The following is a 13,050-nucleotide window of genomic DNA, read 5'->3' as shown; positions in this document are numbered from 1 at the left end:
TCAACAACCACCAGATTTAAAGTGTGGGCACCACATGGGACAAAGAAGGCTTGTGAGTTCTGCTGAAGCAACCTCGCCTGAACACCTTTGTTCTTTCCCTTCATATTGGCACCATTGTCACAAGACTGTCCTCTGCAGTCCTCAAAGGGAATGTTAAGCTCCTCTAGTCTTTTGAGGATAAGAGATGATAAACTTTCTCCCGTTGACTTCTCTGCTACAAGAAAACCCATGAAATGTTCCTTAATGTGTGGCATGTCTTTGAGAGATACATGCCTGACAATGACAGAGAGTTGTTCCTTATGACTTGGATCAGGGGTGCAATCTAATATAATGGAGAAATACTTTGATCTCTTCCACTATATTTTCCAGTACTTTTCCACTGATGCACTCTATCAGTTCATTTTGGATTTTTTTGCCCAGGTAATGTGTGTGACTGCTAGTTCAATTTTTCACTCTGACAACATGATGCTCCATTACTGGATCAAATTTTGCCATAAGCTCCACCTCTTTGAGAAAATTGCCATTGTCTGGTTTGTTTAATGTGTTAGTGGATCCCCTTAAAGCCATGTTTCTTTCAGCTAGGGACTGAATTATTGCCACCAATCTAATAAGCACTTCACGCCACTAATAAGAACTTCAGGCAATTGTTAATGAGATCAAAGAATCAAAATACTTCTCTGTTATAGTTGACTCCATTCCAGACCTTGCTCATGTGGACCAACTTACTTTTATTTTCAGGTTTGTTAATAATGACAGACATGTAGTTGAGCGTTTTCTAGCTTTTGAGCCTATTGGAGAATCTGGGCCTAGACTTATCCAACTGTAGGGGCCAGTCATATGATAATGCAAGTAACATGTCGGGAAAGTGGAGTCCAAGCTCATCTTAAACAAAGAAACCCTTTGATTTGTTATGTCCCCTGTGCAGCACATTCACTGAATTTAGTTGGTGTCAATGCTGTTGGGCAGAAGCTGGACATTTTTTTGACTTTGTACAGGCAATGTACACATTTTGTGCATCATCTACACACAGGTGGGGAAAGGTTTTCCGTGATACTGATATCAAACTCACACTGAAATCACTGTCAGGTACTCGATGGAGCGCACGAGCTGAGTCAACTAAGGGCGTACTCACACTAGGCTCTGTGATCCGGGCCCGGGCACGGTTGCCTGCCGAAGCACGGTTCGTTTGGCTAGTGTGAGCGCTCCAAACGTGCCCGGGCCCGGATCAGTTAACCGTGCTCGGGCCCGCTTGAAGAGGTGGGCCAGGGCACGATTCATGTGGACTCGGGCACGGTTCGCTTCTAGTGTGAGCGCTATCGGTGCCCGGGCCCGCTTGGTGCCTCGTCTGATTGGTTCATTTTGCTGGAACTCAAACATGACGTCAGTGATGCGACGCTCACATTAAACAGTCATGGCGGCAAAGCGATTAGCAGACAATCGTTGTGTTAAATGATCGATAAATCTGTGCTTGCACCGTGTTTCTGCACTCCCAAAACGACTTCAAAAATACAATAAAAAGAGAATCGTGAACTCCATAGTGTTGTGCGAGCGCGCTTTTTTTCCAAATAAAGTCACGTTGTGGTGACGTAAGCGTGCTCGGGCCGGGTTGATGAAGCCAGTGTGAGTGCAGGCCAGAGGGGGAGGGGGGATAACCGGGCCCCAGCACGGAACCAGCAAACCGTGCCTAGTGTGAGTCAGGGGCGGACTGGGGAGAAAAAGTGGCCCGGGAGTTCCTGACAGACTGGCCCACTATATATATATATATATATATATATATATATATATATATATATATATATATATATATATATATATATTGTATATGAATCTAGTGTGTGTATATATACTGTATATGAATCTATACATGGCACGTAGTGTATATGATGGCGTTTATTGTCATATGGACAATATTAATTCCAGCAATATTATGATTACAAAGCCATATAGTGGCTTTTAATTAGTCCATCATAAGACCACCAAACAAGTTGTTTTACGCAAAGTGCATCCTAAAGAACAACCTACAACTCTAACGTGGATATTTCTTCCTCTTACCTATTTGTGGTGGTTAGTTTTAATCTAAGAATTTCAATAGCTTAAAAAAACAGTGCACAGTGCTCTGGAACCTTTAAGACCGCCACTTGCGTCCGTGTTAACCGTGTTAAGGTAATTTGCACATGGTGCCTTAGACGTTGCAGAGGCGACAGCAGTACATTTAAAATAACACGTTATCTACAATTTAAACTGCTGTATGTTTTCGTAGTCCGGCCCGGATTTTCTGGGACAAGTTGGATTATTTTCTGATCTCCGCTGCATACCGTCAGCCCGCATCAGCTGGCCCGGTCCAACTCGTTCATGTGTTTACAGGCCCAGTCCGCGGCCGCGCTGAGCAGGTTAGTCTGACTGGAGCGGGGGAGGTAATAGGCACCGTTAAACAGCAGCGTGACTACTATGGAGGGTTATTTGTGACAATATTATATAAATAAATGAACAAAGAAATAATTGTTTAAAACGTTAAATAAATATTTAAAATGAGATTTAATTAATTAAATTATTAATTAAATTATTTAAATATGGAAAGGAAGCATAAATAATTTTATGTAATTAAATTCATCATTAGTTGATTGTGATATTTGTATTTCATTAATTGTTTAACTTAAATAATTTAATTAATTATTTCATTATTTATTTCATTATTTCAAGCGCGTCGTCGAACCATGAAATAATTAAATCTGTCAACATCAGCCATCAAACTCAGTGGGCGGGCCTAACTCCGATCGATGCAGGCTGATTGGTTAGATTGCACAGTAAGTCATGATAGAGCGATGACAGATGTTCGAGAGCAGCTCTAACGCGCCTTAACCTTTTTCTGATACCGGTGTTCACTGTTTCGAGATAAAAATGTCGAGAAGCTGCCCTGAGCTGTTAAGAGAAGCTGCAGGTTTGATTGAAGAAGCATTAAGGAACACTCCTGAAGCTCTTAACACCCAGGAGCAGCCTTCAACCTCCACTTCATCACACAGACAACCTGTCCAAGGTCTGTAGTTGGGTGTAGGACAGATTGGGCCTAACATTAACCAGCTTAACACACCAACATGCCGCTTCAGTTATTAGTATACCAGTTAGATAGTCTAGTTAGAGGTATTTTAGATACTGGACTTGCGTGTCTAGTACTGGGGTGTTAAATATGGGCAAACTGTACAACGTTAACAATCAAGTTAGCTGCATCTTTCACAGACACTGATATTTGCTTCAGCAACTGGGCTAGTTCAGCAGGATGGATAATATTATTTGGGTGGTGGGTCATTATTCTTATCACTGCAGTGACTGCACTGGCATAGTGGTGGTGTATGAGGTGTTAGTGTGTGTTGTATTGTGGTGGTGTATGTGGTGTTAGTGTATTGTTGGTGGTGGTGTATGAGGTGTTAGTTAGGCTGACCATATTTTTGTTTGGGAAAACCAGGACACGGGGGGGGGGAGGCGAACGTAGGTTGTGAAGCGGGGGGGGGGGGGGGGGGGGGGGGGGCGGGCGAACGTAGGTTGTCGAGCGAGGGGGGGGGGGGGGGGGTGGTGTCGAACGTAAGTTGTTGGTTCTCCGCCAGTTGAGTATGGTGAGGCTCAACTGATGAGGCTCAGGGATTCCGTGTCATACAGCGCCGTGCTCAGGGTCCTAGTGCCTGTAGAATTAATGGCCCGATTAACGTAATTTAAAAACCAGGACATTTCCACAGTTTTAAAAAATATCCCGGGACGCCCGGGACAGGACGTGAAATACGGACATGTCCCGGGAAATACGGACGTTTGGTCACCCTAGTGTTAGTGTGTGTCATATTGTGGTGGTGGTGGTGTATGAGGTGTGTGTACTGGTACAGTGAGTGGATCGAACACAGTAGTGCTGCTGGACTATAAGTGTTATTTCTTAAGGAAAATAAAGCTCATTTTATATGTTTTTTTGCTTTTAAAAGGTCTGTTCCAACAAATTCAATCAATTAAAATATTCTAAAAAAGTTCTAGAACCCAACAATAAAATACAAGTAATATAGTTACTTGTCATGACGTGTTGTAGTGTGAGTTGAACCTTAAAGTATTTACAGAAATCATGTGACTGTGTAATCACAACAAAAAAAAACATTAATGAGCTGCTTAGATAAGTTAAATGATTGTTATTTTGAATAAACATTCAGAACTGGGTCTGGGTTCTCATGTTAAGGGGAGCACTATTTAAGGGGAGCACTACTTTATTTTCTGATACATTTTAGAATCATTTAGAGTAGCATGAGAATAAGGAACTTAAGCTTTGTCGCCATTCTACTAGACAGCATATAGTTAATCCTTTGTTTTCAGTCGGTGGTTCTCATTTTTGTTGTGACATTTTTGTTTCTCTCTATGTGCAGCCGAGGTGGCAAGGCTCTTTGCTCCATACAGCAATAACATTACACCTAGAAGGTATGCTAGACGTCAATTGCAGAGCCCTGCAATTCGATGCAATTACTACACACACACCTTCTGTTGCTTGCATGGTCACAAGGCTGATACAGTTCCAAGTGTACAGGAGAAGGCAGACCTTGCAGCCTCAGGACTTGGAGAAAAAAAAGTATCATTTTCAGGTTAGTTTGATCATTTATGAGTTGTAATTTGCTTTTGTTCATTTGTGTTTCAGTAATTGTGCTTGAAAGAACTGTAAAGTTCTGTTTCTGTGCCAGTCAAAATGCAGTTTGGCTCACAATATTAATGTGTTTGCATAACTCTAACTCTGAAATTAATGTGTGTGTGTGTGTGTGTGTGTGTGTGTGTGTGTGTGTGTGTGTGTGTGTGTGTGTGTGTGTGTGTGTGTGTGTGTATATGTATGTGTATATATTTTTTTATGTAATCAGGAAATTATGCAGATCCTATGGTAGTAACGAACAGACTGATGGAAGTATATCCAAAACTTCGTGAAGGGGGTGGTTTTGAGCTTCTCAAAGTTGCTGGATCTACTCGCAGTCGAAGTCTGGCATTACTCCCTTGTCCCAACTCTGGATACACACTTGTCTATCTGAAAGATCCAGCTACAATGATTGGACAGGCTACAATCTACATACGCCCACTTCAACAAGACCTGCCTTTTGAATCTGTAAGCTATACTTTTACACATTGTGAAAAAAAATGTTTATAATTCTTACACATTAATGTTGTTCTTTATTGTTATATTCTATAAAATCATCAGTTATAGCGGTAATTAATTAAAATGCTATTTTATGAATCTTTCCACTACATTATTAGGAAGGTGCTCGTCGTGCCTCTGGTCCAGTCATCTCCTGCCTCACTTGTCAGAGGGGTGTTCTTTTCTCTGAAATGAAACTGCACAGGGAGAACTGTAAAGGGTATGTAGCTACACAACCAATTTCTGTGCTTGGATTTGTATTTTGGCTTGTTGTACATTCTAGTGAGTATGATAAGTAAATCTTATTTTGTTACTTTAAGGACATCCATTCAGGAATCAGATAGGGATGGAGAGGAAAATCAGGGTGAGGCTAATGTTAGGGAACCAGACGCGGTCAGTGACCGTATCCAAGTAAGGCCGGAGTCAGCAGGGACATCGGTTGCAAGTGCAGTAGTTGTGGCTGACAGTGAAGAGTTTGAGCACAGAGCAGCAGACCGTGGTTTGTATTCACACAGCAGAGTAGCCATATAGTTTTGATTTGTTTGTAATGATTTTCAAAATGGTATAACATTTATGGATCTTGTGTTGTGCACATATTTTTTGTGTGTGTAGAATGGGGACTTATTGAAAATCCAGTTCAAGCCTCCAAAGTTTTCAAGGAGAGCTTACTTGGGGAACATGCATCTGGAAGGCCACTTAAACTGAAGATGGATATAAGGGACACTGAGGAAGACAGAGAGCGTGCACTTCTGTCATTCTATAAAGAGCAACGTGAATGGGCATGTCCTCTTCAATGTGCCCTTGATGGTTAGTAATATAGTGAGTTAAAATTTAAATGACAGCTACAGACAAAAATCTGTTAGACACTACTTTTATTTCAATTATTGAATAAATATTTTGTTTTATGACAGGGGATGCTGCTGTTGGACAAGGAGTGGTGTGGTACTTTCTGACAACAATAATATCCAAACTTCAGTTTGGATTCAGTCTAAATCTCGGTGTGTGTATAAAGCATATATTATAGCATGTGTAAATGAGAGTCAGTAAGTTACTTATACCACTGTAATGGCCTGTTTTGTATTACTGACAGGTGGCACAGGTCGAACGCTGTTATTTGAGGGTCAGCCTGACCACCTCGTTCCAGCCACATCAGAGTCCCTTATTGAGAGCAATCTCTTCCAGGTTGCTGGAAGGATGTTGGGTCATTCCTTCTTGCATGATGGCCCATGTGTGACAGGATTAAGTTCAGCTATAATCCATGTGTTGTTCAATGGAGACCCAGAAATGGCAACAATTGTCACAGAAGACTGTCCCGATTTGCACATCAGGAGCATAATAGAAATGGTACATGAAATTGCCTGTTTTAACCCTTGTGTGGTGCTGATATTTTTGTTACTCAGTGTTTGTGGGTTTGGTGGACCCGCAAACACTGAGTTCACATTCACATTTTGTTCATTGAAAATGCGTTTTGATATACAACATGTTCTTCATAGAAAATTAGCCAAGGCCAATGAGTCTGAGATTTAAAAATAATTAAGTGTATTTTTTTCATTTGATACAAAATGAACACCATACAAGGGTTAAGCGTAAAGGTTTTTGGTTTTGGTTTCTGCATTTCATAGTGCATTTTTATGGATTCAAAATATGACACATATTGGGTGCTATTTACACTTAGTATTTCCTTGGGTCAGTGGCATGCCTATGGTGCACAACTTCAGAATGAAGAAGGGTTAATGAAAGAGCTCTGTGCTGATTAGTAATCACTTTGTTTTACTTTATTAATATCTATAATAATCATCAATGCCGTTATTAATTTGTTCTTAAACATTTTGTAGGATAGATTACTGGGCTTGTTCACAAGATATATGCCTAAGTGTAATGTTATTTAAGAACTGTGTTCAAAGGGTGTGTGTGTGTGATGTTACATTTTAATCTATAGTAAAATACAGTACTGTTAGACAGTCCTTGGAAATACACAATACGTGGTTTGGTCATGTAGAGGTGATTCAGTTAAATAAGTGTAGTTATTTTTAACTGTCTTATGTTCTTTGGGAGAATCAGGCCCATAAGTGAAGACAGCACATAAGCATATCCAATATTTCTGAAAATTGTCATGTACTTTTTAAAATTGTGTCTTAGTGTAATAACTTTTATATAATAATCTAAATTTTAGCTTGAAACTGAAGAACTTACTCAGGAGCAACAGGACACTGTCTCAGATCTATCCATGTCGTGGGATCTTCCAGCAGTCACAAAAACAAATAGGAGATGGCTACAGAACAAACTATTGGTCCATGCTGTAAGTTAGAGACATATTTTTTTCAGTGAAATTACTGTTTTTATGTTCAGTGTTGAGAGGTGGAAATTGGCAAGCTATTACATATAAACACCAAATTGTCACCAAATCACTTTAAAAAACTGAGCATTTTAAACATGATTTAACACAGTTAAATTTGACAATTTCTATCCGTGCCTCTCCTGGTAGAAAGTTCTCATTTGTGTTGGCTATATCATTTAGGTCATTGGAAGGACCAAGCGTCAAATAAAGCAGCTAAGGAAGGGTCTGAAAGATGTGATGGTATGGCCCTTCCTGATATCTAGACCCGACGTTGTCTCGCTGGTTTTCCCCAGAACAGGTGAAACGCTCTACACTCCCCAGGTGATTTATTTTTCCTCAGTTTTGTATCATGATTGTGTTCACACGAGTATTTTTCGTCATCTGTAAACCTTGTAATCGGTATGTTTTGTAACCAACTGGGAGAATTTCCTGTGTAAAAATATGCAAATCTATATGTCCCATGATCTATGTAAATGTGCATTTATGCAACTAATTAACATTGTTGAATGTTTTCACCCCTCAGATGCTCCTTGACAAAATAATTTGGCCTGTTGAGGACAGTGATGATGATGATGAATTTGATGTTGAGACCACATGTCGCATTACTGGTTTTCTGCGCCTGTTCATCGAAACAGGTACGGTTGTGTTAATACTACTCTGTTGTCCTTATCACAGGTACAGTATGCAGTTTTACAGAAAATGCATACATATGTATGCAAACAATGGAATGGAATGTTTGCAGTACAGTTGTTTCTGATGAAAAAATCCTTATTCTAATATTCTGTGTTCATTGACTTTTAGCTTCACCAAGGAAACTGGCCGAGCTGCTAAAGTTCTGGGTGGGGTGGGAGGTGCTGCCATGTGAACTCAAAGTGGAGCTGTCCAGAGGATCCTTTCCTACATCCACCACATGCTTTGAAACTTTGAAGCTGCCAGTTCATTTTAAGTCCTACACAGACTTTGAGGCTGCCTTTATGGCTTCCATAAATAGCACACACACTGGATTTGGACTAGTTTAACACAACTTTCCCTTAGATCAGGGTTGTCCAATCTTGTCTGCAAAAGGCCAGTGTGACTGCAGATTTTCATTCCAGCCAGTCACAAGCTCAGGTAATCAGTTGTTTGAAGAGTGACTTATTGATTATACATGAAACCCAGTGTGCTGCACGTTGTTTCAAACCTGCAACCACACCAGTCTTTTTGAATAAGATTGGACACAAGTCTGAAGTTCAAACCACAGTTATTTGTTTGTGACATTGTATACTGTATTTAGTCCAGTTACTTTTCATTTCACACTGCAGTTTAGTGACTGAGCGCACTAAACAATTTTACTACATCCTGCCATCATCACCTAGGTGAGCAGAGTCACTCTGTACTCAACACCGATTGACATGTAGAATGTTAGCAGTTGAGCAGTGTTATCTTTCCAGGTGTTGTACTGAATCCAACTGTAGGCCTATCCTGCAGCAGATTCAGGGTAGTGCAATCCCCTCCAATTACTTTTATTTCTGTTCCTAAAAAAGGGGGGGTGGTATGTGGATGTGGGTGATAACGGCACAACACAGTTCTTTTTCTTCTGCTGTTATTGAATGCATTACAATATCATGTCTCAACTTCATCTGATTAGTCCAAAAGCTTAAAACATCTCAGTGTTTTCACACTGCAGATGAACTTAACCATGGTTCAGTTGTTCTGGCCGAAGACAACCTCATTAGGTTGGACCAAACTTTGGTCATTTGTTCCAGACCTTAGTTCATGGCACATTTTGTGCACCTGGTGATGTTGCTCAGATCAAATTGATAAGTCTGTACCAACAAGATTAAGTTTTTTTTTCACCTCATGTTTGAAAGAGGCTTGCAAAGGGAAGAGTTTAACTCATGTTTAGCTTCACTATTTTATTCTGTAATAAAATAGACAAACAGGATAGGGCTGTTTAACAACACAGTTTATTTTAGTTCCAGAAAACAAAGAATTATGTCAAATTCATGCTGTTAAAACAAAGTGTTTATTTTTTGCTTTTCATTAACTGTTGTTGAAAATCCAATGCATGTTTATCTAGATATGCTACAAGAATAAATTATATGCAATTTATTTCAGTCTCCTATGATTCTTGACAAAATCTGAACAGTCTCCAAGTACATGCCAATTGTGCGATCCAAAGGCCCCCCTGGAACTGGCAAAGAAGCAAGTTCATCATCAGTGAGCTCACGGCGCAGCTGGATCTCCGGAACAGATACAGTGTTGTCAAGAAGGGTGTGAGGCCCATTCCAGTCAATCCCATAGTCTTCATTAACCTATGAAATATATTATCATAATAGACTAGTGACTTCTTACAGTACCCAATGCTCATCGTAGAAGCAAAGATAACGTACTTAATGACCAGTCAGTGTATAATACCTACTGTTGCAGTAACAAACCAGCTAGTTTTTCAGTAAAAAATATAAGCAAATGTTTGAAATGCACGCATGCAGAATGTTTAATTACATTAAAATATTGACTTCTCAATGAATACATACCTCGGTTAAGTCCTCTGTGGGAGTTTGCTCTCTGTATCTTCTCCAGAGTTGTTCTGGTGACTGACCCCTTTCAGTTCTAAGGCCATGGAAGTTCCAAGCATCTCTGAAAGACTTGAGATGCCTCTGTATTTGTGGTAGGAAGATCCAATGCAAGGCAAATAGATGAAGTTCATTGTCAGGGTGAAGTGCTGACTGATCTTCCAAAGAGACAAAGATCTGGTAGAAGAGGTCTAGAGCATGCTCATAAACATCCCTCCACAACCTTTCTATTCTGTAAGAAAGACATAACCTGGATTGTATATCTTCTCTTGTACAATCAATTAACACTATAATGTAAGGCAAGTGAATTTACCGTTGATTATGAACACTTCTGCCGGTGATGTGGGAATTTCTGTTGGTACCTCTGCTCCTGATCATAAATTCTGCAACGTCTGCATTCTCCCCACCTTTATCAGATCGTACCCTTGATGGCAATCCATACTCATCAACAGCTGTGAGAAAGCTCTGTAAGACTGTGTTTGCTCTGTTATTGCCAGCCACAGTAAGGTAAACCACCAAGCGACTGAATCCATCCACCCCTCCATGGACCACAAACCTCCATCTGTATAAAAGAGACAATTGTGAACAGGTTAGCTAACTCACAATGTTGTACACATATCTGTACATAGATTTTTCTTTCTGCCAGTATTACTAATACCTTATGAGCTTATGGTTACCGTCGATGTGCCATAAGTAATTTGGGCCAGGCACAGAATACTGCCGTCGTCTTAGTGTATGCAACCGTAGACGTCTCATGCACACACCCTCTGCATCAACTCTGCGAAAAGACTCTCTCAACCTTGAGACTGAAAAGAAATATAGCTGAAAAACACATACCACTCTGGAAAAAAATTAAGAGACCATTGCAAGTGATGTATGTGAGTAAAATGAACATTATTGGTTCATTCTATATACTGCTGACAATATTTCTCTAAAATTCCAAATGAAAATATTTTCATTTAGAGCATTTTCTGCAGAAAATATGAAATATAAAAATAAGGAAAAGATGCAATACTTTCAGAGCTCAAATAATGCAAAGAAAACAAGTTCATATTCATTTAGAAATAACAATAGTAATGTTTTAACTTTGGATGAGTTCACTAATCAATATTTGGTGGAATAACCCTGATATTTAATCACAGCTTTCATGCACCTTGGCTTGCTCGCCACTACCCTTCTAAAAAAAAAAATCCAGCCCACGTCCAGCTGGACACCCAATAAAAAACTAGCTCTTTACCAGCATAGGCTATGTTTTTGTGGATGACAAGCTGGGCGTGAGCTGGATTTTTGGCAGGGCAGTCTTTCACACACAGCGCTCTCTTCATTCTCTAAACAGCTGTATATATCAGCCAGAACATTAAAACCATTGCAGTGCTCTCTTCATTCTTTACACAGCTAGATAGCATTAAATCCCATCCAATACAATGTCTCTCTACACACTTACTTGGAACACGTATACCTCTGGCTTTCAGAAGACCATGCATTAGCTTGTAGCCCGTGTTTGGGTGGCTTCTGTGGACATCAGTTACAATGTAGTCCAGCTCTTCATTAGTGAGTGGTGAATAGAGGTCTGTCTTTCTGCAGCAAACAAAAGCATTGAGCAAAGTCATATATGATGGGAAAGGGATATCTCTATACAATATACTTTACAATTGTACATGTTCATCTTTACAGCAGTAGACAGTATGAATGAAGAGTAATAAACAAGTTAAGTTTGGTGTTCATAGCTCAATGTTTTAGTATATTAAAGCCATGATAAACTGTTTTCATATAGTAGTAAGGTCAGTGTAACGTTTATCAGTTCAGTTTTCTGACCGTTTGAGAAAACTGGAAAAATTGGGTGCAAAAATATACGTTACACTGACAAACGTTACACTGACCTAGCTAGTACTTTCAGTACTTTAGTTAGAACTAGATCAGGGGTAATCAATTAAATCTTTCCGCGGTCCATTTTTGGCAGATAGCTCAGACCTTAGGTCCGGGTCCGCGGTGGCGAACGAAAGTTGTTGAGCGGGGGGGGGGGGGGGGGGGGGGGGGGGGGGCGAACGTGTGTGGGTGGCGAACGTAACACTCAAATGGCTGGTGAACGTAACACTCGTCTGAAAATAAATTCTCCGGTTTAAAATATAGTCTCCCGTTAAAAATTTTTTGGCATTTGGGTCCCGTATCCAGTTAATCAGGAATGTGATTGGGTCCGGACAGGACGGCGTTCGGGTCCGGATCCGGACCGCGGTCCGCCATTTGGTGATACCTGAACTAGATGATGCTACATTAGGGAAATTTATATGGAACAAATGATTGGTTACCCACCGTATTCCGTTCTGTTCCATGTGTCTCCTGATGGTCCTCTCAGACACTCCATACATATCTGCGATTTCAGGAGCTGTTACTCCACAGAGAACATGGTGCTCCAGCATTCCGCTGGGGATGTGAAAGGCTGGGCGACCTGGGCCTGCTGTAGTTTGCTGTGGTTGGATGGAGAAGCGCTGGAGCACTTCTTCAAAGTTTGCAGTTACCCTGTAGTCTATATTTTGGTGAGAGAGAGCAGAAAGCAGCCCTAACACTTCTATAAAGTCGTGTATTTGATCAGTGACAGAGTCTGGGGCTGCAGCCCCTGATTCAATTTCCTCCGCTAGCTGTAAGATAGTTCTAACGAACTCCTGAGAAATGTCCTGCAGATCCATGTCGAGAGCCACCATGCTGAGAAAACACTCACACAGGCCAGAGCAATCAACCTGCATCGGAGTTAGGCCCGCCCACTGAGTTTGATGGCTGATGTTGACAGATTGAATTATTTCATGGTTCGACGACGCGCTTGAAATAATGAAATAAATAATGAAATAATTAATTAAATTATTTAAGTTAAACAATTAATGAAATACAAATATCACAATCAACTAATGATGAATTTAATTACATAAAATTATTTATGCTTCCTTTCCATATTTAAATAATTTAATTAATAATTTAATTAATTAAATCTCATTTTAAATATTTATTTAACGTTTTAAACAATT

The 13,050-nt window shown here is 40.1% G+C and overlaps 2 protein-coding genes across 5 annotated transcripts; one reads left to right on the top strand and one right to left on the bottom strand.

The window, feature by feature from the left end:
- Nucleotides 1-4,369: 4,369 nt before the first annotated feature.
- On the top strand, nucleotides 4,370-9,528 carry LOC143475590 (G2/M phase-specific E3 ubiquitin-protein ligase-like). 3 transcript variants are annotated; one of them, XR_013121056.1, is made up of 11 exons: nucleotides 4,370-4,604; nucleotides 4,872-5,110; nucleotides 5,260-5,360; nucleotides 5,461-5,639; nucleotides 5,753-5,947; nucleotides 6,052-6,138; nucleotides 6,231-6,484; nucleotides 7,314-7,439; nucleotides 7,659-7,776; nucleotides 8,002-8,113; nucleotides 8,280-9,528. XR_013121056.1 is itself a non-coding variant. In XM_076973471.1 (11 exons), exons 2-11 carry the CDS (start codon nucleotides 4,889-4,891, stop codon nucleotides 8,495-8,497), a joined length of 1,635 nt encoding a protein of 544 aa, XP_076829586.1. In that variant the 5' UTR covers nucleotides 4,371-4,604; nucleotides 4,872-4,888; the 3' UTR covers nucleotides 8,498-9,528. The 3 variants fall into 3 exon arrangements, 2 of the variants coding, with proteins under 2 accessions (XP_076829586.1, XP_076829587.1); XM_076973471.1 differs by having other exon boundaries at nucleotides 4,371-4,604; nucleotides 7,659-7,799; XM_076973472.1 differs by lacking the exon at nucleotides 4,872-5,110 and having other exon boundaries at nucleotides 4,371-4,604; nucleotides 7,659-7,799.
- LOC143475591 (uncharacterized) lies at nucleotides 9,411-12,739 on the bottom strand. 2 transcript variants are annotated; one of them, XM_076973473.1, is made up of 6 exons: nucleotides 12,344-12,739; nucleotides 11,478-11,611; nucleotides 10,692-10,839; nucleotides 10,347-10,595; nucleotides 9,995-10,265; nucleotides 9,411-9,772 (listed from the first exon to the last, which is right to left on the bottom strand). In XM_076973473.1, the coding sequence occupies exons 1-6, from the start codon at nucleotides 12,730-12,732 to the stop codon at nucleotides 9,572-9,574; spliced, it is 1,392 nt and encodes a 463-aa protein (XP_076829588.1). In that variant the 5' UTR covers nucleotides 12,733-12,739; the 3' UTR covers nucleotides 9,411-9,571. The 2 variants fall into 2 exon arrangements, with proteins under 2 accessions (XP_076829588.1, XP_076829589.1); XM_076973474.1 differs by having other exon boundaries at nucleotides 9,995-10,117.
- Between the last annotated feature and the right edge of the window lie 311 nt (nucleotides 12,740-13,050).

The sequence above is a fragment of the Brachyhypopomus gauderio genome, chromosome 14 (genome assembly GCF_052324685.1).
Source record: "Brachyhypopomus gauderio isolate BG-103 chromosome 14, BGAUD_0.2, whole genome shotgun sequence".
Taxonomy (NCBI): Eukaryota; Metazoa; Chordata; class Actinopteri; order Gymnotiformes; family Hypopomidae; genus Brachyhypopomus; species Brachyhypopomus gauderio.
The sequence above is the reverse complement of the archived record's forward strand: the minus strand, read 5'-3'. Positions and strand labels throughout refer to the sequence as shown.